The 26,266-nt window shown below is 44.0% G+C and overlaps 1 protein-coding gene across 1 annotated transcript in view; it reads right to left on the bottom strand.

The window, feature by feature from the left end:
• Nucleotides 1-25,941, bottom strand: part of LOC132979533 (zinc finger E-box-binding homeobox 1-like) — a 71,226-nt gene extending 45,285 nt beyond the window's left edge. Inside the window, exon 1 of the mRNA XM_061045420.1 lies at nt 25,810-25,941. Coding sequence (XP_060901403.1) covers nt 25,810-25,867 — 58 coding nt within the window. The 5' untranslated portion in view covers nt 25,868-25,941. The remainder of the gene's footprint in view (nt 1-25,809) is intronic.
• Nucleotides 25,942-26,266: the final 325 nt, after the last annotated feature.

Raw genomic sequence — 26,266 nt, 5'->3', positions numbered from 1 at the left:
CAAGACCAAGACAAGACCAAGACCAAGACAAGGTGAGACCGAGACAAAACCAAGACAAGATAAATATCACTGAAAAATCATCATCTTGTGTGCACTGGGCGTGACACACACTTGATTTTTACAGGGGGGTAAAATCAAATTCTGAATGACTTAAAGTCATTTGTTCTTCACAGTGATGAAGTGGAAAGGTAGTCTGTCAGTGGTGGTCTTGACCGGTCAGGGTTTAAAATAGGGAGTCCGCCCAGTCCGAGACCGAGACAAGACCGAGTGAAAAAGCTTTTGATTTCCGAGAGGAGACAGAGACCTTCAAAAAGAATGATTTCAAATACTACAACACTAATGTGCAGTAATATATATCAAATTGAGGATGCAACCCTTCATGAGGCATCGTGCTATCCAATCAAATCCAGCACAATCGTACTCAAATCGAAAACCTGAGACCAGTGGAGATGCACAGCCCTAGTTGTGTTGTGACGTGGGCAAACAAGATTAAAAGACGTGACTGAATATTTACTTCGGCTACATTTGAATAATGTGAAGCTCAAAGCAGGCCTGTACTCGAGCCTGTTTACTCTCTGTACAACATCACATATTTACCAAATTTGAATTGTAATCACAATCCCACGGACTGAATTTAAATGAGATATATAATCAAATTAAAATGTCAAGTATGTTCTTGCAGAAAATGGCAAACAAGGGTGCGAACAGTGTAAATGATGGCAGGTAATAATGTGAAAACATTTCTAAACTTCAGCTGCTGCCACTTGCTCTTTTGCTTTCTGTTCCCTCCAGAGTAGTAATTCCCTGACAGCTCTGCTACTCTCAGGTTTACTTGAATGGAAAGCCTGACTCACCCAAAGAGACTAATATCTGTAAAATACATATCACAGACACAGACACCGAGCAGACTCATTCAAGAACAGACACACTTAGACATATTGATCCGGCCTGTGCAGAAATATTACACATCTCACCTGCAGTTCAATGATTAGTTCTGAATATAAAACATTACAGAAAGGATGATTTCAGTGCAAAGGCTCAGAAAGCTGCACAGCAGATGACGTCTGGCCCCTGAAGCAGGAGGTCAAGGATCCCTCCCAGCACTTGAGCAGGAACACAATGCACCATGCCTCCTTAGAAGAGCCCTGTGCTGATACCACTGAGGGCAGCTTGAAATGTAATCGCTCTTGAGTGAATCATCAGTGTTTAAATCCAACATCAAAGTGATGTCTAGTTCCTCTAGTGACAGCTTGAGGCTGGCTCCAAAAGACTCGGAATTCCCATTAACACCCCATTTTAAAACGCCCATTTCTACGGCTTTAATAAACATGTTTACAGATAGTTCATTGCTTTAGCGGTATACACTGTAAGAGGGGTGAATCATTTCTTAACTCATCCGTTTTGATGATATTAAGGCTATGAGTTGGACATAAAAAGTGGTCTTGTCTGTTACTGGGTTGACCAAAAGTTCCTTTCAGACAGCATTTCCAATATGGCGACAGCCGTCAATGGGTTTCAAAAGTCTGCTTCAGAAACCAACAGGTGACTTCACCAAGACCACGTCCATATTTTTATACAGTCTTTGTTATTCATTCACATCATCCCGATTCTTTACAGTCAATCTTATGCCATTAAGGTAGTTTTTTTTTTTTTATAAAGACATTGATACGTTCAATAACAGGAGAAATAATTATACAATTCATTGGACCCTCTGAATAAAGAGGTCGACACAGGTGAGAATTACCCACCATAAAATTTGACTTAAAAATAATTTTCTAATCAAGAAAACACTTACAGTGGCCAGTAGATGAAGTGCAGCTAGTGACCATCACACTGATGTTTACTAACGGCCTCTGTCACCCCCCCAACTGAGCAGCCATGTTTCAGTGTAAGACAAGAGAGAGAGGAGAGAGAGAGAGTGCAGCCGAGCCGAGAGCCGTGCTCGACCAATCAGCGCTAAAAAGGGCGGAAAGGTCGCTACACGGCCACAGGCGATCGCTGACTGGGAACGAGCCGAGACTAAAGCATGGAGAGGCCAACCTCATGAGAGGAGGGGGGGGGGGGAGGAATCTCTCAGAGCACATGGCACTTCACCACATGACACACAGTGAGGGGAAAGAAGAGAGCAGCTATGTCGTATTAAAACACACCGACAGTTGGAGCTGCAGCTGGTTTAGTTACTGTTGCTAGGTTTGACAAAATCTCTTGTCGCCATTTGAAACAGACCTCTGGACTCCATCAGTGAGCGTGCATGGAGCCAGGGGTCTGAAATATCCTCTACATGTCAAAAACAGGGCCTTCAATACCCAGTTGAGAGTGATGTGCACAACTGGACAATCACACAGCGACATCAGTAAATGTTAAATGCTGCAGATCCATGCTCATTTACTGTCTCTGGAAGTGACGGCCAATGGAACGGTCACAGGGCAGAACTGCTCATACTGCTGGGCAGGTAACTTCATTATTGTATTACAGATGTAGCTAGGTCTACTCTACATTTAACTATCAGTCATGTAAATAATGACTTAAACAAAACTCCTTCAGGTTTAGGGAACGGGGTGAAAAAAAAACTCCCGGATTACGATCGTAATCTTGAGTTGCTCTCGCAGACACCTTTCAAGTGACGCCCTGAAAAGCCCAGGTGAAGGTTCGTCTAACCAGAAGTAGCCCGGCAACGGTTGCTATGAGAGGGGGGGGGCTCTCTGATCGGAGGTACAGCGGACAAAGCTGCGTTTTACAGCTCCGTTCAGTACCACGACAGGACTCTTGATTCACACGTTTGTCAATCCCCCGTAGACCTGCAGAGTTTTTTTAAAGGAAGAGAAGCATCTCCTCTGATATCACAGTCAAGAGAATCGTTTGAGTCTGTTCCACTTTCCAAACGAGCTGACTCAGTTAAAGATTGAATCACAGCCGTCCCCGCTTTCTCTTTCTGTTTATTCATGAATACAGATTTATTCAGCTCTTTTATCTTAACCCAAATCAATCAGGATATGATCGTTAGCTAAATGCTAAACATGTCACCATAGACACACACACACACACACACACACACAGTGTTGTGCACATCTGGAGCAGGAAGTCTTGTAACCAGCTTATTATCCAGAAACACATTCTTGTGAAACGTGCCTGCGAGACACTTCTCCTGCCGCTCACAGACACCAATGCGCCGTGTGATCGACAAACAAACAACAAACTTGCAGCAGATGACACTTCAAAAAACAACATCAGGACGCTCGAGATTTGTTTGTTTTTGCAGCTTGTTACGGTCTTCTGTTGTGCCGTTGTAGTGACAGATTTTTTTTTTGGGGGGGGGGGGAACAGATCTAGGTCAGCGCTGTGTTTTTGGGTGCTCAGCATTAGTCTCTGACCCAGTAGCTTATTAGCACGGTGGTTTTCCAAACTTTTCAGAGTGTGCGTCTTTCGTTCCAGTCGAGCGGTGATACTTAAAGGCTGTCAGGTGGATCACCGGCTGTCGGCATGTTTATCCTTTCTTATGAGTCTCAGATCTGAAAAGTGAAGTCGATGTGGAAGAGTCTTAAACTTACATTTTCTCTGATGACTTGAGGTAAAGTGGCTGCAAAAAAAAAGGTCTGATTTTAGAAAAGTGTGTTTACATGAACTTAAACATCCTGGTCTGGATCAGGTTTTTTAAGCACCCTGTTTTTGTATTTGTTTAAAGCCTGTTTTTGCGCTTACCAAAACTAGCATCTCAATCACAGTATGACCGTGTATGGGGGAATAGATGCCACTCAAGCTAGCACGAGAAATAGCTGATAGCTTAGCATTTCAGAATCAGGATTAGAAACATGAAGACCTCCTGCCCCCCCCCCCCCCCCCCCCCCCCCCTTGCAGGACTAACCAGTCCTAGTGTGATAGGGCCTTCTCCATTTGTCGCTACCACCCTCTGGAACTCCCTCCCAAAAAACATCAAAGAAGACCCCCCTCTCACTCTCCACCTTCAAGAAATCACTAAAACTCACCACTTCCAAATCGGTTCTCAACCCTCCTTCTCTTAGAATATTAATTATTTGTTTTGTTTTGTTGCTGTTCTTTGTTTAGCATCTTTGAGCATTCAGAAAAGCGCTTTATACGTCTAATATATCATTATTATTTATCCCACTGGGACATTTGAAGTTTTCTAACCCCTCGTCCCCTCAAGCTCCGCCCTCTTGTCCAAAAATGTTCACTTGATTGCACGAGCCAAAACGCCAAACCCAAAGTTTCAAAACAGTAGTCCACATTCCAACGGGTGACACCAAAGGGGCTACGTCCATTTCTTATATACAGTCAGCGGATTAAATATTAAATATTGAAAAAGAGAATTCAAACAGCAGTTTATTATTTAGATGAATGAAGTTATGAAACATCTGGCCGTCCACATCTGTTTGTGATCAATCATCACCAACTAGTGAAAAGCTGTGAAAAGAACAGAAAGCTGTATCAGCAGATCCACTGCACTGAGGATACACTTTGATATTTTACTACATTTGACAGCTCTTTCATACCTTTTCATAAAAAAAAAAACCCCAAACTTCTTCATACCTTCCTTAAGCGGGTAATAAACTTTAAACTCCACCTGAGTTTCTCAGTGAGTGGAAAAAGCCTGTGATTACTCTGGCTGGTGTCCAGCTCTGAATGTGTCCATGTGTATGACTGTGAAGCAGGCTGCTGCTGCTGCTGCTGCTGCTGCTGCTGCTGCTGCTGCTGAAACGTGCGTGTGCTGAGAAAACTTTCCTTTGATGAAGTTTAGCAATGGGACAATACCTTGTGGTTGTAAGAGAAGAAGTAAAAAAGAAACAAACCCACAAGCGTGTAATTAGGCGGTGAGCACTCTGTTCATATCTCAGCAGGTCTAAATTACATGAATGTGATATTCTGCCGTGCTTTTGCACAGTTTTGAGCAGGTTATCAAAAGAGAGGCCGGCCCGCTCAAAGCCAAGTGACATTCTTTGGTTTTCCAGAGTCAACGAGAGTCAAACAGACCAGAGATGTATTTTTTTTGTGAAGAATATGATCTGGGACTTTTACTGAAGAAACACACGACAAAGGGCTGTCAATTCTACAACTAAAAGACCCAATCAGGAAGCAAATGTGCAAAGTCTGCAGTTTCTGTTTGAGGGGTTTAAAAGTAGTGTAAAAGTAGCCAAAGTTTTGTGTGTGCATACAAATAAAAGTGCTTTATTTTTGGTCGAAGCCAAAGTTTCAGAGCCACTTTGCATATCCAACAAGAGTTTTGGACGATGCACTCGCTCCATGAGGACGTCGCCTCTCTTGATCCCAAACAGCTGGATTGAACCCGGCACGCCATCCGCCCCCTCCTAAAGTGTCCTTCACAGTAAATCCCTCTTGTTTCCAGAGAGGCTGTTATGCGGCTGGGCCTGACCTTTGACCTCCACGTGAAGAGGCAGAATGTTCTAACAGACATCAATCAAAGTATTAGATTGGACAATGTCACATCACACAGTGACAACAGAAAGAAAAAGAAAAGATCAGTGCAGGGCATGTGTGCCATGTGCGGCGCTGCTTCGCTGTATGACCTTTAACACAAGGCTCAGCCCCCTTTCTCTGTCTTCCATCTCTCCTGACAGTCCGTACTGAGAGAGTGGAGGGGGGGGGGGGGGGGGTTGGGTTCGGGAAGGTGGAAGAAGGTTAAATATCCTCTCAGACGAGCCCTGCTTCATCAGAAAAAAAGGAAAAAATGGGCAAAGAGAAGCTACCTTTGAAGCTTCTGTGAAAGTTATTCTTACCAACAATTGTGGCACTTTGTGCTTCGGGTGTTATTACCTTCTCCACTGACCTTTACATTAAACACTGTTAAGGTGATCACAGTGGAAATGTCATGTAGGCTCAGCTATTAAGTCTTTAATCACACATAACGCTCCGGCGACTCCCTCGGCTTCTCCACCTAACTGCTCCGGCCTCAAAAAACATTTATGATATAATGATTATCATAAAATACAGATTGGGAGAGACGGAGCTCTGGAGCAGAGAGCGCGCACTCTGCTACCTCCAGCACATCTTGTTTTTCAATCCACACCCTGCGTTTCTTCCCGGCAATCTTTTTCGGCTGCATCTCGTGATGTTTTTCCAATTAGGACATATTTAATCTCCATTAGACTTTCGCTTTCTCGTCGCAAAGCAGAGGATGTCCTGTAGGCAATTAGGTAATGTAGAAAACCTTCGGCTAATCAATAAGCCACAGTCATCATATTCACCACCTAGCATGTCCCTGCGGGGGTAACAAGACGGGCCGTTTTTGATTGGTTCTCAGCGTAAATTACGTGACAATGCATAGAGTTCTGAAATGATTCTCCTCTTCGTTTGCGGGGAACATTTCCCTGGTGGTTACCGTTCTTCCCCTCAACAAACACAGCCCCGAAATAGGATCATAAGGAAGCAGAAAATAGTTATTTTACTTTCAAACCAACAGTGCTTGTTTGCAGGAACTGTGGCTTTCTCATTATGAGCAGAAACTCCACTTTCCATTCCTGCCGGCGGACTGAATCTCACCTCTCCCTAACATTGGTCACAGTGAGCTCCGACAGGAAAAAACACTTCCACCTTATCAATAATAATCTCTCTGAGCCCCTGATTTATGCCCCAGCAGGTACCTCTGCACTGCCGCAGCCATGATCTAACTCTCTCTACATTCCCCCCCCCCCCTCCCTCCCTCCCTCCTCTCCTCCTGCTCAGTATTCATATCACACAGCGGCGCTCCCTCTCCGGCTCAAACCTCCTTGGGAAATAGGTCGAAAAGAACTGTAGACTTCCAGCGCTTACAAAGGGCTGCTTAGCATCAGTAAAAGCTTCGCACTGTGATGTGCAAAAACATGACAACGGTGTGTTTAGCTGGAGTTTTGCTGCCTCTGCAACACAAGCTAGCCTGTGGGGGGGGGGGGGGGGGGGGGGGGGGGGGGGCGCGTGTATCGCCCTGAGCGAGTTTTCTGAATCTGTGCTGTGCTTCAATTGGCTATGCTACGCTAAACTAAGCGCTAAGCTTATAGCAGGAGAACAGACAAGCCTCACGAGGGTCTGCTCGGAGCTTTGGGGTAAACATGCCGAGGCTCACACACCCCCCTCACCCACACACACACGCACACGCGCACACACACACACACACACACACACAGGCTATTGCTGTCATGTCAGAAATGCTCTTAGATAACACTGCTGACCTCGTTGGTCCGGGCAAACTGAGGTCAAGTGTGAGCTAACATCAGAATGTTTGCTTTAATGTAAAGGTGCTCGTTTCTCTGTGAAAAAAAACAGGCTCAGGTACAAAGTTTAAATATCAGTTTACCAACAGAAAACACATCCTGAGGGTTCCTGAAGGGCACAGTCAAATACAAAAACAATAATATAACAGTAGTCAAGTACATTAGTAAAAAAGTCAACACAGAAAGAACAAGCTAACAAACGTAGCAGCAGGTCAGAAAAACAACATTTAAACCACACACTGAACGCTAAACACCAAAGTCAAATTGTCACTTCATCAACTGCTCTTATCTAATAGTGTAAATGAAAATGTGTCCACAACAACAAAAGTTTAGAGAAGCCAGGTATCAAGGTTCTACTTCTTGTAAAATAAAGAATGTTTTAGGGTTCAGAGCTGACTCATAACGTAATCACATAACTGTAGACGAGCTGTCGTTGTTTATTCCAAATTCAAACATTTGAATCTGGGGGAGAAAGTTCACATTTGAACGGTAATGAGCCGCTGGAGCGCACCAACGTGTCTGAAACGGTTTACAGTTTGGTCCAGCAGAGGGCGCTCTCAGCGTGACTTGACCAATTCATGAACTCTTGACCTCAGTAAATGAAGACAGTTACGTGGTGGCAAAAACAACCGGGCACGATTCAGGAGATGAAAACTTCCATGAGGCAGACTCGTCCCTCTGCAGACCGCCCCCAGACAAACCAGTAAATATTTGTGTGTAGCAGGAACGTCTGCGCTGTGAACGGGTGCTCTCGTCAGCAGGTAATAGTGTAAATAAAAAGACAGCTGCACTCCATCCTGATCAAGTCAAAAAAATAAAATAAAAGTGACAGCACTACATTGTGGTGGCTATAGCGGCACATTCATCAATCTTCAGAGATGTGTGTTTGGATTTTAGGGGCCAAAAAAGGTTCTTACATTCCCAAAGTGTTTGGTGCGGCTGATTGATTTAGAGAAGAGGTCACTGTGATGGTTCATGCTCTGCAGGAACTTCATGTTTGCTGAGTCAGCACAGATCACACGGTGTCATCTGATATGATGTTAAATGCGTGCCACTGTATGAGAACTTTTTGTACAGAACATAAAAGGAAGGAGACAGTGATGTCGTAAACTATTGCACTCTGAGAGTTGACAAAACTCTCAGCACTGTCTGCAGCACATGTAGCATAGTGTCAGACATTGGTCTCTACTAGAACTGTTAGACAATGTAGAATAATTCTAATAAAACATTCATTGATAAACTACTATTCATTTCAGACTATTGTTGGTAGTGGTGCAAAAACGGATGAGAATATTCTCCATTCAATGATAGACTTTCATACAGGCTCAACATTTAACTGTGTTTACAACAATATCAGTAATGTGAGTTTTTTTCTCTTTGTCTTATTGCTAACCGTTTTAATCCCAAAACTCCCACATTGGTTGTGCTCTGGTAATTATGACCCAATCTTTTATTACTTCATAAATCCCTCCCTGAAGCATTACAGAAGCTAAAGGTTCTCTGGTTTATATTTCACTCTCCTTTAAGCACATTGTGACTGTTCACTTATTTGTGTAATTTACTTTTAGTGTTGAGCAGGTGGAGCATTGTCTACTCAAGGTCATGGTGGGGAATTGTTTGAGAACACACTTGACAAGCGGTCTGGTTCGGTTCTGTACGGTACCCATTTATTGGGGTTTCCACTGTCAAAAGTCGGGAATGGTACCAAAATAAGGGATCCGTACCATCCTATTTTTTTGGTACCCTTCTGTTGCAGTGCCAAGGTTACCGATCCGACCCTAAAGGGTCCCTTTGTTTACCGTCCGTGTCCCTTTTCTTCTTTAAAGTTTAACTTCATTAACAGTGGGCTACACTGTGTTGGGCTGCTATGATGTCACACCATTACATATCTCAATCTGGCTTACACTCCGCTTAACAAATAAGGGCACGGCTGGATGTGGAAATAGAAGCAAGTTCAGGGTTTATGTACTGAATTGAACCAAACTGTACTGAACCAAACCGGACCGCTTGGTGGAAACGGGGGTTAAAGGTTCAGAGGGACTGAAACGTTGTGATTTTTTCTAATAAAAAAGCATTGGTGATGCTTAGCGTAGTGTGCGTAGAGTGTGCGGGATTGTTTCTCCTTAAGAAACTTGGTTATTGACTTTTAGAAATCAGACTTGACGCCGAACAACTAAAATTAAAAAAGTGTACCATTTACTTAAAAAAACATCCCAGATCATGATCCTTCAGTAGATTTTTGGAATCCAAATGCTGCCATTACATTGCATCACTATCACGCTGTACTGTCATAACAAACTTAAGGACTAAGTCTTTTTGAAAGGGGGTCAGTGTGTCCAGTCAGCAGCCTAATTTAATAATCACAGCACAGATGGAGAATAGAAGAGGAGGAGCCTCCGCCTCTCTTCACAACAAACAATGTCTCCATCTCCAAATCCAGCAGGACGCCTCACAGCATCCCACCACCTTACATGATATTACTTAATCAGACCTCTGTATTCTTGGCACCGCTCGTCTACTGTATGTCAGGAGCTGGCAGCAGCCGCGGCGCGCTCTGCGGGGAAGCTCTCTGGCACGTAGCCTCGTAGCCATTCTGTCCACGCTAAATGAAGACCGTGCCGCTGCCGTCTGGATGCCGGGCGGACTGGCTTGGCTCGCTTTGACCGGCTGTCAGCGAGGGGACGGTCTCAAGCTGGGGAGATGTAGACTGTGCCCGGGTACCGGGGAGCTGGCAGAGCATGAGGGGAGGCTTCATGTCTGAGTGGCACAGAAACAAAAGAATATCTCCGTATGCTGTCAGCCGTTAGATTAAAAGTTCAAGGGAAGGCGAGGAGGCGCAGCTACAGGCGAGATGTCTTCAAAGACCTTCACCTCGCTGTGCAACAACTGTGTTTGGTATAAAATCAAAAAGGTTAGATCGTCATGACGCTATCAAGGAACAATTCTCACATAGACTCTGATGATCTGAAAACCTAAGAAACAGTTCTATTCAGTCATTAAAGACATCTTCCACCCTGCATGTCAGAACTCAGGAAGCAGCGGGAACCTCCCATGCACGCACTGCAACAACACTGACCTGTTTAGAGAGCTCCTAATGAGATGCTAACCTGCTTCTTCTTTACAGGTGTGTTTAGGGAAAACGTCAAAAATAAACACATCAAGGCTGGCAGGCAGAAAAGACAAAAAGGCATAATCCTGAAACCTGCAGGAGTACAAAGCAAAAGGCCCCAGACGTATAGGCAGCCGGTGAGGATATACGCACGTGTTTCAGTGTGTGTGTGTGTGTGTGTGTGTGTGTGTGTGTGTGTGTGTTTACCCAGTCACACAATGCAGGGAGGAAGGGAAGGAAAACACAGGGACAAGCAGAGCCTTCCGTGTGCGCAGTTTAGCAAAATGTCAAGCACGTTCAGATCGCCGCCGCGCCGGACAGAAATGTCAACCAGGCGAAGAGGCGGCGAAGAGGCTAAACAGAAATAAAAAAACACACTGCGCAGGTGTATCAGCAGAAAATGAATGCCAGGCAAATATTTATAATCACAAAACCTTCTGAGTCACAAATATGCTCAATATGCATTATAGACTGTAAAAGGATACGCAGGGATTGAAGTTAACCTTGAACCTTCATGGTGTTTTTCTTTGAGCCTATAAAATGTGATGCATGCTTCAGGATCACTGACAGTGAATGTGCTCGCTCGTTGGCCTGCGTCAGAGTCTCAAATGAACCTCTATGAGTGTGCACATTTGAGTAGAAAAAAAAGGAAATCGAGCCAACATCGGTTGAGTTAAGTGAGGGCTTTAAAGGAAACATTTATACTTCTGATATGCAGATATAAAAGCAGCTAGAATGTGAAGTTATAAGACGCAGCTTGAGAGGAAGAGAGAGACAGCGTGTGTGTGTGTTTGCTCGGACCAGCATGGTGTGTTAAGAGGTTCTGGGCAGGGTGCAGCTTTCCTCTCCTGAAGTGTGCTGTAATATAATTGTGCTGAAGGGGCTGCATGCTCGCGCCACGGGAGGAGAGTTTTATATCGAAGGCTGCCTGCTGTAACCGTGTCAGGTGGTATTTATGAGACTTGTAATGGGGGCTGAAGCGCAGGCACACCTGCTACGTTAAGGAAGGGCACGCACACACACACACACACATTTACACACACTGAGACGGAGACAGAAACACACAGATGTACGCGCAGCGAGCCCTCCCTCCACTTTGCCTGTTTTCTACTTGTTTTCATCTGTTGTTGTCGCTCCGTTTAATTTGCTGTGTTGCCATTTGATGACGGCATTCTGTTCATAAATAAAACCTGACCTGTCTTGATGTTGAGCAGGATGGAAAAGAGGCGGGCAGATGTTCCAGGACGAGACATAAAAGTTAATGGGACAAGGGAAGAGCATTTCCCCAGCATCGCATCAAAATATATTTCCATATACTCATCCTATGTTCAGTTGCTAAGTCTGATGACTCTTTTTTATCTATAAAATAGCATAAAATGATCTTATAGTTACACAAATATATTCATTAGAGTTGGGAATCTTTGGGTGTCTCACGATTCGATTTCGATTGTTGGGGTCACGATTCGATTCAGAATCTATTTTCGATTCAAAACGATTTCTGGAGTCATGATTCAAAGTCTATTTATGAATGAGTACATACTTCAGGATCTCCTCCAGTCCTCTGTGAGACTGGCTGAATTTCCTGCTGATCCATTTGGCATTCTACTGAGTTAAAGAGCTAGCATTAGCACTTAGCAGGGAGTGACTGATTTGCAAAAAAAAAAAAAAAATCTATTTTTAGCTCTGAAGTTATGAATCGATTTAAAATCTCTGTATCTCTAAATATAAGAATCTCGATTTTTACATAAAACGATTTTTTTTCCTCCTCTAATATTCTAACAAATTATTATTATTAATTATTGGCCTACAGAGATTAGCCTGTTACATTATATATTTAAAGGTTTATTTCCTTTTTTTTAATAGGTATTTTTGGGCATTTTGGGACTTTATTGGCGAGACAGGACAGTGGATAGAGTCATGAATCAGGGAGAGAGAGAGTGGGGAATGACAGGCTGGATTTGAACCTGGGACTGCAGCCTCCGTACATGGGGCGCGCGCACTAACCACTGCGCCACCATCGCCCCAATTTATAGGTTGATTTCTATACTTCAGTGTATGCTATCTGACATGCGAGAAACATTTCTATTTTTTCAACACCAAAGTGCAGAAAAAGATGCTAAAAGAAATGTAAAACTAAGGAAGGGAGCCGAAAGATATGTGACCCTGCAGCTCACACTGTAGGAAGAAGATTAGATAAGATTGTATACGTTGTTTGTTTTTTACAGTTTCAGAATAAGACAGAGGGTTGCAATTTGCCTTACATGTTTTGCCGCATTAGGATCTGTGCAGAAGTACATTTTCATCTGGCATAAACGTCAGGTAGCTACAGCTTGTTGTTTATTCTTCAGTGAAGATTGATGTTCACATGTTCAACCCGCTGCTGCTGATAAATCTGCTGTAAAACGTCTACATCTACTTTCTGTTGGACCGTAAAGAGACAAAGCGTCTGTTAACAACATAACCACTGTGCACAAAGCTCCTCACTGGTAGCTGAGATTAACTCCATGTATCTGTGAGCTCCCCATTAAGATGCCTGCTGCATGAGACCAGAGGGGGAAAACAAACAGCGTTGATGAAACCCAGTCGTGAGGTGGAAAAGCTGCAGCCTCAGAGCGGCACCTGTGCCAACTCTCTTCTACTGATAACCCAAAAAGGAAAACTGCAGCTCAGCCAGACTTCTGCTTAGGGTTACATACTTGATGAGGGCAGGAAATTAAACTTTTTTTGCCCGTCGGCTACACTGGCTGATGGTTTCCTAAAGTCAACAGTTAATTTGCAGAACCGTGACAGATGCCAACATTTTAAGAAGCCAAGGTCAAAAATCTTCAAATTCTAATATTTTAATGCCAAAAAATAGGAATGCACCTCAGTGTAAAAAAAAAAAAAACCCACTAAGACTAACTCTAAAGAGATAAAAATGACCCTCATGTTATTCTGGATTCTGTCACTTTAATTGTATCTCACTAAACTGTTCAGTAGAACTAGTGGTGAGTGGTTTTGCATCTGATGTTTGATCTCGTCGTTTGCAAAGTGAAAGTGACAGTTTACCTCTGCAGGTGTAAAGATAGCACCGAGCTTCCCCTACATGCACTCTGCACTCTTGCACGAAGAAAACATTGTTGCGAGGGATATGCAACATTATGAATGTGGAATTGTTGATGCATATTAAGTAAAAAAAAAAGGGTTAAAACGAGGCCACACAATGACTGCAACAGCACTCTGACACCGGAACCCCCTGAGAGGTCACTCATGAGACCATGTCACTCACATCCTGCCATCACAGACACGCCCACTTCAAAGTAGACAAGCATCAAAATCATACAGCAGTGACTCTTCTTAACAACCTTGGTCTTGGTGGGCTTTAAAATAGTTCCACAACAAAAGTCAGTCGTGCAGACAGCTTTGCAGACTCCAACTTTGAAGAACCTGCAGGATGAGAAGAAGATGAAGAAGAAGAAGATGGAGAGGGGGTGTTGGCCTTGCCCCACTGGTTTCCCCCACAGGGAAGGTAGAGGGAGCCAGAATCCCACCGAGCGGCAGCAGCAGCACAAACACAGAAAACAAAGTGATGATGAGAGAGCCACGCAGCGTCGTCTGTCCGCGTCCTCTTGAAGACTGAACAGCTGACGCCTCAGCAGTCACGCCGCAGCACCGACGCTGACGGAGAAACCGCTTTGATCGACAAAAGAATTCAACAAAGTGGATGAGCAGTGTGGCGGTGACGGCGGAGATCGTGAACGCTCAGCAGGACTGAAGAGCGACACAAACAGTGAGGGGGAAATATCAAAGAGAGAAATACAGTGAAGAGGTGGCAGGAACATTGACCTACACATCAAACAACACCAGATGTTGTTTTCTTATTAGAGTAACCTGCCCATGTTTTTGCTTAATTAATCTACTAATTATGTGCTTTGAATCATCAGAAAGGAGTAAAGAAAGTAAACAGCTTCAAGAGTCTGAAACCAAATGAGTTCACACAATGTGCTCCAACATGAAGAATGAAAAACACAAGTGAGAGGCTGGATTAGTTTCTGATCGATTCATCAGAAATGAAACCAAAACGCTTCAAATGTTTGAAGTGTAATCTAACAAGAACTAATGAAATTGAATGTGAGTTTTATCCTGTAAAAGAACCCTGATGAAAGGTCATCATTTCCCTGATAAATATCCATGGATTAGAGCCACATGGCCACACTGAATACCTCTGTTATCAATTAACTGTGAAACCACAAATCCTTCTATTGCTGCTGGCTGCTATCCCGGGCTTTTTATACAGCGACAAGTATGACGCAGGTTAACTTGTGCCACAAACCTCAACATCTATAGCCTCAGTTGATTTCCAATGCCTCTCCCTAAATTGGCCTTCAAGGAACATAACAATCAACAACCGATGCCATGTGATACGAAATGATCAATGTGATAGGATTTCCATACTGAACGACATGTAACAGTAAGATATGATTGGATACACTTCAGACTTTTATATTCTCCTTACATTAGTGTGTCTATGACTCAAATTAAGCTGCCTCCACAGTCGTATTGATGAGACGCAGAAAAATAAAAAAAATGACAAAACAATCCCAGAATAAAACAGCATCATAGTGAACAACATAATCATCAATTAAACACAGACTGGCTGAACGTTAGAGAGTCTGTGTTGTGATACTGAATCACTGATAGAAGCATAGGGTATTAGAATAAAAACTTTCTGCAGGATGACTCCCAGGCCCTCTTCTCCCCCTGCAGAGAGCCACAGAGGGGGGGGGGGATGCTGTTATTGTCACACCTCCGGTTCAAACGTGTTGCTTGATGCCTGCAGCTCATCAGAAAATACTGCTCCCCGCTCTTCTCGCTCAGCAGCCGCCTCAATTACAGGCGGCTTCACCCCGGGCTCAGCGGCCCCCTTCATCCATCCCGTCTGGGTGTAATACATCAGGGCCCCCGGTGGCCTCCATTAGCGCTCCTCCGCGGGGACAGGACAGCCTCTAAAGCGCCAGCACTCAAGAGAGCGCACTGGGGGCCCCCGCACTTTACCCTAACAGCTTCATCAACGCTGCACCCCCAGAGCCAGACACACACACACAAACCACCACCACACACAAACACACAACCTCTGGAGGGCCCAATTAGCAGCCATCACCTGTAATTCAATAACAACACTCCCTCTTCTGTCAGCCTCTGCAGCTCTCTCCTTCACAGAGCACTGACTCTGCGTGCATGATTTTCAAAAAGGACGACTGCTAATATTCTCCAGCATCAACACGCAGATCTAAATCAACGCTGACACTTTATTAAGGCGTTTCAATAGACCTGCATATTTTGTTTTGGAAGCAAGAGATAGCTCGTTCCTCCCCTCTCGCTCTCTCTGCTTCCCCGCAGTCACTTTGAAACACGTCATATATCAGCATCCCTCTGGCTGCGTGCTCTGCACACATGAAGCCCGACAGGACACAGAACGAGAGAGTCTCAAGTTCAGCTTTAGAGTCAAATCCTGCTCACACCTCCAGTCCTGCATGGGTCGCAGAGAAACAACAGCTATCTGTCAAAAAAAAAAAACACACAAATCATCCCAATGAATGAAGAGACACCCGTCCTCAGAACATACAGAACCACAGCGCATCAACACGTCTTTCTGTTATCTGCAGTCCACACACAGGAGACCGACTTCTATTAAAGAGTAAACAAAACTAAATCAAGTTGAAATACTTTCAGCGTCACCGCGCCCAGGGGAAATAAAGCACAGCAACCAATTGCGAACACAGGTTCTGAGAAACCATCTGTTTAAAACTCGTAAATTAATGATCATTTCCAAGAAATATGTTGATTTGAAGTGCTGTGATTTCATGTGTGTCTGGTTTTTCTTCTTCACCTGTTTTTGCTTCCATAAAGTATGTCAACACATACGGGCTCAAACTCTGCAACTAATGGTTATCTTCATTATCCAGTAGACTATTGATTATCTTCTCTATGGATCAATGAGCTTTTGAGCAGAAAATCCCCAACTGCATGATGTAGGTGTGTTAGTCTGAGTGTTAAACTAAAATGTTTGCATTATAGAAGTCCAGTTTTAGTTCCACTAACACGATTAATTAACTTTTTCTAACAGGATGTAAACGTCCTGAGTGACTCTGCTGATCTGATGCACACAAAGGATCTGAGACGTACAAAAAAATAGTGACCTGAGTCGGTCTAAAAGAGGAGAATAAATCACTCTGCTGTGCATCTAATCTAATTCTTTATTCCACTCCCACCTGTCCTGCTGCTGCTGCTGCACCCACTGAAGTCCCTGGGGGGTCTTTAGTGAGTCCAGGCCCCTCCTAAACCACCTGTCCACCACTCGTGATTTATGTCTCCTGAGACTGCAAGGGCTGCTGGGAGATCCCCCTCCCTCATTTTACCTTTTTTTTTTTTTTCAAAGCTTTATTGAATCTCAGATACATTAGAGAATATTTTGGTCAGGGTTACTCAGTTATTAGATAAAGTAATCAAATATGAAATGAGAATAAATAACCTGCTGTTGTTCTTTAAGGTTGTTTAAATACAGGATGTTCCTGTGAGAAGGATTTTAAAGCTTCAGATTAGATATGTCATGCTACAGGCCTAAAGAAACATTCTCCATTACTACACTGCTGAACTTCAGTCAGCATGAACGGATATTTTTTAGATCCAAAAACCTTTTCCACTTCTGTCCTGGTCAGAGCTGCACAGATCACTCCCATGATTCCCCACCAGCCTGGGCATCATCTTTTGTTATTGTCTTGATTGAGAGCCCCCTGGTGACGGATTTTACTGTGCGATTAAAAAGCGACAAAACTTTAGACTCATTTTATGCTCCTCCTCACATCATCTCTTCTAAAAGTCAATCAAGTCTCCGAAACAATCAATTCATGAGCTGCACGTAATGGTCTCTTTGTTCCATAAACGGATCCGTCTGAAGTCCTTCAAACATTTCAAACTAGTTTAAAAAAAACTGTAAATAGGAAGTTGTGCTTTAAAGACAGAATGTTTTCAGAGTTTCTTCTATTGACACATCTCATTGTTCTGGTGCTTTTCTCCTCTGGGTGCCACATCTCTTTTCATTCCAGCTTTCCACACACCTGCTTTCTTTACCTTTGAGACGTGTCCCAATTTGAAATGGAAGCAAATCAAAGCCAGTATAGCCCATCACAGGCCGGGCCCCATTCCACTTCAATGACCAGCATGCACGGGATTACGGCTCCACTTATATACTCTACATGTACAGCAGCTCACAGAGTGATGAGCCTGGAGGCAGGCAGCAGCTTTGGGCAGAGCTTTCGCTGATTTTTTTTTTTTTTCCTCTGAGCCCTTGGAGCACTGAAGCCCTCCTTTCTGCCTCTCAGGCGGCAGGAGAGAGAATGGAGGATGGCAGGAGGATATGCAAATGTTTTTACCACCGCCAAAGGAGAAGGAGAGGAGTTTCCCACCGGCTGAGTGTGAAAGAGCGCTCCCCCCCTTCTCCCACACACACACACACACAGGACTTTGAATGGGACTCTTTCTTTTGACACACACTGGCCTGCATGCACACACACACACACACGATCACACAGACGTATAAACACAAACACATTTAACACTTCTGCAACATGCACTCGTAGGAAGGTTAAAGTGGGTGTGAGGTGGGACGCTGGTCAGCAGCAGGACAAAGCGGGTCTCCTCTCCGCAGGCCGCCTGTCTTTCACAGCTCAGCCTCGGTTAGCATTAGCACCACAGTGCAGATTAAAGTTTTAGCTGCTAGCTGCTAGGGGAGCCTCTTGAATACATGAATATTCAGGTGGTATAATGCGCACGATGAAAGGGCGACGGCAAAGCAGGTTACTTGTGGAAATGGGTTAGGCCACCTTTAAGAAGAAAGTGCTAATGCGACTTTGGCAGCTCCTCTGAGATTTCATGCTTCAGAGGAGCTGGAGGTAAACTTCACTTCTGGTTCCACATTTTGGCTTTTGTGCAGAGAGCGTAGGTGGCAGCGAGCAGCTCCGTCTTCATGACATCAATTTCAAACAGAAATTGAAAGAAGGTGGACGACTTCGCTAAACTATCATTTCTCTCTTAATTTTACATGGTGCGCTACAAAGAAAAACGGATCTTTTCCACTTCTCCTCTGAGTGTTGCACTTTGTGACACAGCAGCTTTAAACTCTGAATGCCTGTTCATTAAATCACAGCAATGAATGGGCCGCAGGTTTTTTCCCCCCCCCCCCCAAACTATCCAGGAAGGAACCGACATTAAAGCCTTAAATCTTAATCATTCTTTAATTTCTCTTGAGGCACTGACACAGCCATCTAAACTAAGCACTCTAACTGGATTATGTCGGGAATATTTCGATTTTATTTGCATTAGAACGTGTGCCAAGACCCATTTCTGCAGCAAACACGTGCAACAAGAAATTACATAATCATGCAACCTAATCGTTTTTCACAACTTTACCCTGAAGGTCTCAAAGTCTTTCCTGCCTTTCTGCTTTTTTTTCACAATAAATGCAATTAAGATGTCCTTCACTATTAAACGAAGAGACAGGAACTTAAGGACTGGGGTCCCTAACGATGAACATGAACAATAAAACATGTTCTCATAAATGTGAAGTTTAGACACATGAAAGCCTCCAAACTGTTTTTAAGCAACGTGTCGTCGTTAAAAAAAAAAGGGAGCACTGGTTCAGTTAAGTTCCCTGCACATGTGGCTCATGTGCTTTCTGCTGTGACAAAAAGCTCCCGGGCTGCTCTACTGACCTCTGACCTCTCCTGTGGAGGACGGAGAGGGTGGGCAGATTTTGGGAAGGAGGAGGAAAGGGAGGAGGAGTGAGGGGGGGGGGGAGATCTTCCTCCTTTGTCTTTGTCGTCAACACTTGTGTGACAGAGAACATTTTACTGCCACAATGTGCCATGCTTCAGATTGATTTAGCCTGGATGACATAATAAGTACGAACCTAAAGGGCGGCACGCTGTTTCTCTCCCACCTCGACTAAGAATAGCTCTCATGTTAGCTGGGCAGAAGCAGATCACACCTGCATGGGGACAAACATGTCAGCGCTGGCTCTGTCACTTGTCACATGACCAAGACGACTTTCTTAATACAGAGTTCGGTGATTGAGGCCGTTTTGTTTACCTCCCAAACACACCCTGCAGATACCATGATGTGCACTATAGTGTAAAACTTCACCACACAACGTATTAAAGACACAACAGATAGTGTTTTCCTCACTTCCCCAATCGTCTTCTTGAGAGGTCACACTGTATATATATATTCATTAGCAGAGTAACCTGGAGTTGACTTCACGATTGATGAGTTCAGCATCTCGTCTGTAAATATTAAAATGATGTGAGAAGTGCTCACTGTTGATTCCCCCGGAGCCAAAAGTGACATCATCAAATAGTTTTTAGTGTCCAATCAAGAGTCAAAAACTCAAATTATGACGATTGATTTTCAAATCCTTACAGTTTAAAATGAACTTCAATGTTACTAATCACTCACTGCAGGAGTAATATTTGTGTTATACTTAATAAATAAAGTTACATGTACTGAACAGCAATCCTTCCACCTTCGTTAGGCTGTATTTTTAAGGCATGTTTTTACAACTGATGTGTCAAGGTGTCTTTATCTTATTAAAGCACATCAGCATCAGCAGCAACATCTTCCTCTCCCTCACAGGCAGCAGCGTGTTAATGCATGGAAATCCAAACAAGCAGGCCTGTGTTGTTATGCAAAGCCCAAAGGAAAGAAGCAGTTTCCCACCTTGATGCTAACAGATACACACACACACACACACACACACACACAAACACACACACACACACACACACACTGCTCAATTAGTCACAGCAGCAGCATCAGTAGCCCTGACGCACCTCCCCCCCTCTGGACCGTAAAAGGCGATGGGAGGGGTTAATGCTGACTCGCTAAAGACGTCCTGTAGTGCTTTGTCATTCCACAGGCCCATTTGTGCAGGGGAAACAACACACACACACACTGCACTACACTTCACACACTACACACACACACACACACACACACACACACACACACACACACACACAGCCCCAGGCTCTTTACAACAGGGAGAAAGTAACATGAATGACCATTGGTCATGGATCAATTAACAGCTACTGTGGACCACAACCACGTCTAACAGCACTCAGGATCCTCTCCCTCTGATGCAGCTCCTCATTCACTACACAGGTGGACGTGTGTTATGTTATTAATGCACCTTTGTATAAAAATGAGATAAGCAGAAAATCATGTTGGATTTTTTTGTTATTACATTCACAACGGACAAATATGAAACGTAAAAAAAATCCAATATTTGTTATCAGACCTATCAAACGGGTGCACCAGGATGCGGCCTATAAGCTACTGTACAATATGAAAGCTTGATATTATCTCACTCACATCATGACTCCTTTGCTCTGTAGGACAGCTGTAACTGAAACACCTTAGGGTGACCTCGAGAAAATGGTTCCTTCACACAGAGAGGTGTACAAGACAAGGTGCAGCATCAAAAATAAATCCTCTGAGAGCAAAGATGCACCACTGATACACTGATACACATTATAGTCTTCTTGCAAGTTAACTACAGTGCTGATGTGATGTGCAACATGCGATGCACTACTACAGCATTACAGCATGAGCAATGCAGGAGAGCTGACCCAAACAACAGACTCAGAACATGCTCATAAATGCATCAAAAAAACAACAAGACGATCAAAGAGCCTATCACAGCGGAGTGACACAAACTCCTTTGAAACAGTAATTCAAAGCACTTTCATATGAACAACTGTTTCCATGACCTGCTGTGGAAAAACGACAGAATAAGTGAGCAGTCTGCAAAAACAGCAACACTTGTCAGTAGATGCACTACTTTCACCAAATTCACGACGAACACTTTTTGGCACAGCAATCGGCTCCAGAACTGATTACCAAAACAGTGAACCCGAAGGTCGTTTTCTTTAAGCTATCTCCTTTTTGTTAATCTCATGCATGCACATGGAGTCGCTCAGGTAAACATGCAATACACATTACATTACTGCCAATGATTTAAGACTGTTCCACTGATCTACAGCTGGTGTTAACATGATGTGATATGCAGCAAAGGACCGGAAAAAGCAAAAAAATATTAAGCCACTTTATTACTGTAAAAGAGACGTAAACAATCCTGGATCTATAATGATAATCAAGCGCTTAGTATGACGTTTAAGATGCATCAGCTGGATACACGCTCTGCTTTTTGGTGCGTAAGCCTAAATCTAAACAAATGTTTGTTGATAAACTTCACAGGTCCTGTTTATCTAATTCTTCAGATAGCTCTGCGGGACAGGCGGGCAGGCGGGCAGGCGGGCAGGCGGCGGTGAAGGCCAGGTCTCTTGGCAAGGTTGTACGTATGAACAGCGGTACGAGCCTGGGAGTAGGCCGCCGTGTTTATCCTGTCAAGGTATGTTAACACCAGGCTGCATTCCTGTAGTCCCTAAATTGCAGTGTTAGATTACAGCCCAGCTGAGAGCACACTCGTGTACACACACACACACACACACACACACACACACACACACACACACACACACACACACACACACACACACGGAGTAAAGCAGGAGGAGGAAAAGGCCCTGGATGACGAAGCTGTGACCAAAGTGGCAGCAGCAGGGCAGGGCCGGGCCGACACCTGACATTTACAGGAGAGCTGCAGAAGATTAAACATGAGGTGGAGCTAAAAACACTAGCTTATTCAGTAGATGTCTGTATATTCTTACACCTAAAAATAAAGAAAAAACATCGCCTATGCTGCCACAACTCACTGTGATGTACAGTAACGAGTGTCAAGGGTTTAAATTAAGAGAGCACGTTTACAGTAAGTGGAACGTGATGGTTGTTAAGGGTCTCTGCAGGCCTATAGCTACATGACAGTCATCATTTACTGGGGCTTTTATACCAGCATGTTTACAGCTGCTGCATGCTGGGAAATCATCTCTATAAGAAGGGGAGCACGGCCAATTGCATTTTATCTATCAATACTAACAGACGGGTTAGGTGCAGTTTGTTATAGTCGGGGACAACAGTGACATTTTAACCTCAGTCAAACCTGAGTCTCACCTCTCTCTAAGGCAAAGAATGACATCATGAATACAGGACGTAACTGCAAAATACAAGGTTGAATTGGTATGAAGGGATGGATGGTGCCACATGACCAATGATTGAGTTAACCGCTCTGACTTAATCTCACTAAAGCATTAAAGTGCAATATGAAACTCAAATCCTAAAATTGGGTTTGCAGCTGAGTGTGTGTGTGTGTGTGTGTGTGTGTGTGTGTACCACATATCAGTTTAAGGTGCTAATTTGTTATTGACAATGCACACAACAGATGACCGTCTTTTATTACACGGTGCTTCATCTATTTTGATTTAATATGCTGAAAACTTTTTTAAAATATGCGTAATATTTTGACTTTCTGTCTGTAATCCACAAAATATGAGACATCTAGAGCTGGAGTTTAATCCATGACTCATTTCATTCAGGAGAAATGATTTGCTTTATGATAATCAAGAAGTCGTTTCAAGTTATTTTCGAGGCAAAACATGCAACATAATATTGGTAATTTCAGATTTTCTGTCTGTTGTATGGCAGAAAGTTAGTCCACCTTTGGATTAGCACATATGTGCATTTCTCTGATGTTTATATGAAAGTAATGCATGTGAGAATATGATTATTTTTGCAGCCTCCATTGTAGTGAATAGGACCTGCAGCTGTTTGAACGTGATGAAGACGACAGGGCTTTGAGGTCATGGTATGTTAGCACAGGCTAATGTTTGAGCTCCTTTTGAAATTCAAAGCTCAGAGATGTGTGCGTGGTGTGAAAACTAACAAAAAAAAACACACACACGTTTTAAAAAAGAAAAAGGAGGCAGGTAGAAAATGGAAAGGAGAACGAGAAAGAGAGGCAGGTGATGCAAAAGCGGTGCGCACTGAATCGCAGCACCTTTTTGCCATCTTCATTGTGCGTCCCGTTACACGAACAATGACGCGCTCACTTCACTCTATTAATCTCATTTCATCCTTATAAGTGTGGAAAGATTCAGCGGGACAAGACACTAAGGTACACTCAGGTTAAGAATGACAACCTTACGCTGCAAAGATGTGACGCTTATGTCGGTGAAATTACACCTTTATAGGTGTTGCATCACCTTGCCTATACCTGGCTGTCTCCGGGTCCAGGAAAAAAAAAAAAAAAGAGGCAGCAACCCCGCCTTCACTGCAGTAATGGTACTGACCGCCATTCCCTTCCGCACACACCGCTCAGGAAATTGTATAACGAAAAATCACCGCAACACAATAGATGGAAACGTGTGGTTGAAAGGGGGAGCCTATAAGCACTGTTATTGTCCACGGGTGGGAATAGCAGAGTAATGACCACCTTATGCACCGCTCGTTTTCCGTGCAGACACACACACACACACACACACACACACAGCTGCAGAGTACACTCGATCAAACAGCCAGTCACCACACACACACACACACACACACACACACACACACGCGTAAAAATACATAAAAGCGGAGATAAAACATGCACAAGTGGGTCAGAAATGCGTGTCGGTGAGATAAATCCCGCGAGAATGAAGGCAAGGCGAGCATCCATGCGAAGCTGGCATGGCACACACACGGTGAAACTACAAAAAAAAAAAAAAAAAAAATCATCTCTACCTGCACAAGTTGACATTTGGAGCGTTTTTTTCTGGCTCCTCATGAGACACCGAGGCTTTACGAAAAGAAGAACAGATCCTGTTCCGGTATCAGACGAGAGCCGCAGGTGTTATTTCTGTTTATTTCTAGGCCATTTGCAAGCCCCCGTTATCCGCGTTCAGGTAAACATGATGATGATGATGATGATGATGATGATGATGATGGTGGTGGTGGTGGTGGGCTCCTGTACGGACGCGCAGAGTCACACCGTCGTGTCGTCAGCGGCAGGAGGAGGACGGTGAACAAAAAAAAAAAAAGGTGATTTCCAGCCCCTCGGCTCACACACATCGTGCCTCATAACGGTGTCTAAAAATATATTTACATTTATGGGTTTACTTTTTTTATTGGCTGACACGACGCGAGAGTGGGAGAGTACAGGTGAGAAACCGGCCAATCAGGATCCACGTTGAAACTATTGCATCAATACGTCAAAAAAAATTGTGCTTTTAAATCGTTTGCTTCAAAACAGGTGAAGGAGGGAGGAGAAAAGTAAAAAATAAAAGTGTAGAAAATGTGAAAAAGAGCCCTAAAACTTCTTATTATAATTGTTTATAATTACTATAGCCTCAAAATACTGCCTTTAGGTCATACACAACTGTTATTATATGCTATTACATACATAATACAAACTATTACATAAGATAAACCATACAGATCAGCACTTAAAATAAAAATACAAGTGTCTCAAAACCTTTGCACAAAATACTAAAAAAATGCAGCTGAAACAACTTTTATATTTTCAGCACTGATCACGGTTTCCACCCCGAATTGTCAGGTGCAAAAAGTTGAGGTCGAAACTGTTTAGTTGGAGCAATTTGTTGAACAGACAACATAAATATTAACGCCAAATCGCAAAAATGTCAAATTAATCAATGCAATCTGGTGCGAGCAACAAGGAAACGCACGCACGATTGCAAAAAAAAAAAAACGAGTCAAATCTACTTTAAAAAAAGGATTGGAAATACGATATGCACTCTCTTACCTTAACTATAAGGAAACATGTGGTGTTGCAGTTGCAGCAGGGAGAGGGAGGGAGGGAGGTGGGGGTGAACTGGAGATAAAATAAACATCCGACCTCTTTGCACATCACACTGACTGGAGCAGCAAGCAGTGAGTGCAAACCAAAGCCCATGCAAAAAAAACAAAAAAATAAAAAATCCCAAAAGATTCACAATTCACCATCCGGTCAAAAGTCTAACACAAATAAAAGTTGAATTATTTCGACCCTGGAGAGACAAACAGCAACGAGTGAGCAGCAACCTCGCCCTAAAAAAAAAAAAAAAAAAAAAATCATTCACTTTAAACTGCAAAACTGCAAAACTGCGTCCTTACGGGCCACGTTGTTGTGTGAAAAGCCCCGCAACCTGCCGCCAAGTGTTGCTGAGGGTTGGGAAAGTGACGAAAACAAGGCTTAGGAAAAGTGGAGAAAACTTAAAAAAAAGCAACAATGAAGCGCTCCTCGGGGTTATTCTAGCTGATAACGGTTCAGTCAGCCGGGCGGGCCGCCCTGCACCGCTAGGCGGAGAGAGAGAAGCCAACCAGGTATAACGGTACACCACCACCACCACACTGGGACATGAACACATCAATACTCCTTTAAAACTCCGCGAAACGAGCCCCAACTAACTCCCACAAGTCTTCTGGAGGAGTTTAACCGAGTGGCAAAGCTCCCCGGCAGCCCGCCCCGGGTCGCCTCCGAGCGGCTACGGAAGAGTTTGGACTTACCGCTGCTCCTCTTCGGGTTCGCCTGTTTTCTGCGCTTACACCTGGGGCCATCCGCCATGATCCTCTCGCTGAGTCTGAAGCGCAGCCGCTCGCTAGTCACCTCCCTCCACCTCCCTCCTCCTCCTCCGCCTCCTCCTGTCTCACCCCTCCCTTCCCCTCCCCTGTCCGCTTTACGACATCACCTTCCTACCCGCAAAACACCTGGTTTGCGACACACCAGGCGGCGTTTACGGCATCACCTTCTCAAACACCTCAGCACATGGCCCCTCCTACTGGCCAAACACATGAGCGTGTGTGTGTGTGTGTGTGTGTGTGTGTGTGCGTGTGTGTGTGTGTGTGTGTGTGTGTGTGTGTGTGTGTGTGTGTGTGTGTGTGTGTGTGTGTGTGTGTGTGTGTGTGTGTGTGTGTGAGGCGGTTTCCAAACGGTGGTCCTACCGCTGTGTCAGGGTCGGCCCGG

The sequence above is a fragment of the Labrus mixtus genome, chromosome 8 (assembly GCF_963584025.1).
Source record: "Labrus mixtus chromosome 8, fLabMix1.1, whole genome shotgun sequence".
Lineage (NCBI taxonomy): Eukaryota > Metazoa > Chordata > Actinopteri > Labriformes > Labridae > Labrus > Labrus mixtus.
Note: the sequence above shows the minus strand (reverse complement) of the source record. Positions and strands in the feature narration are given on the sequence as shown.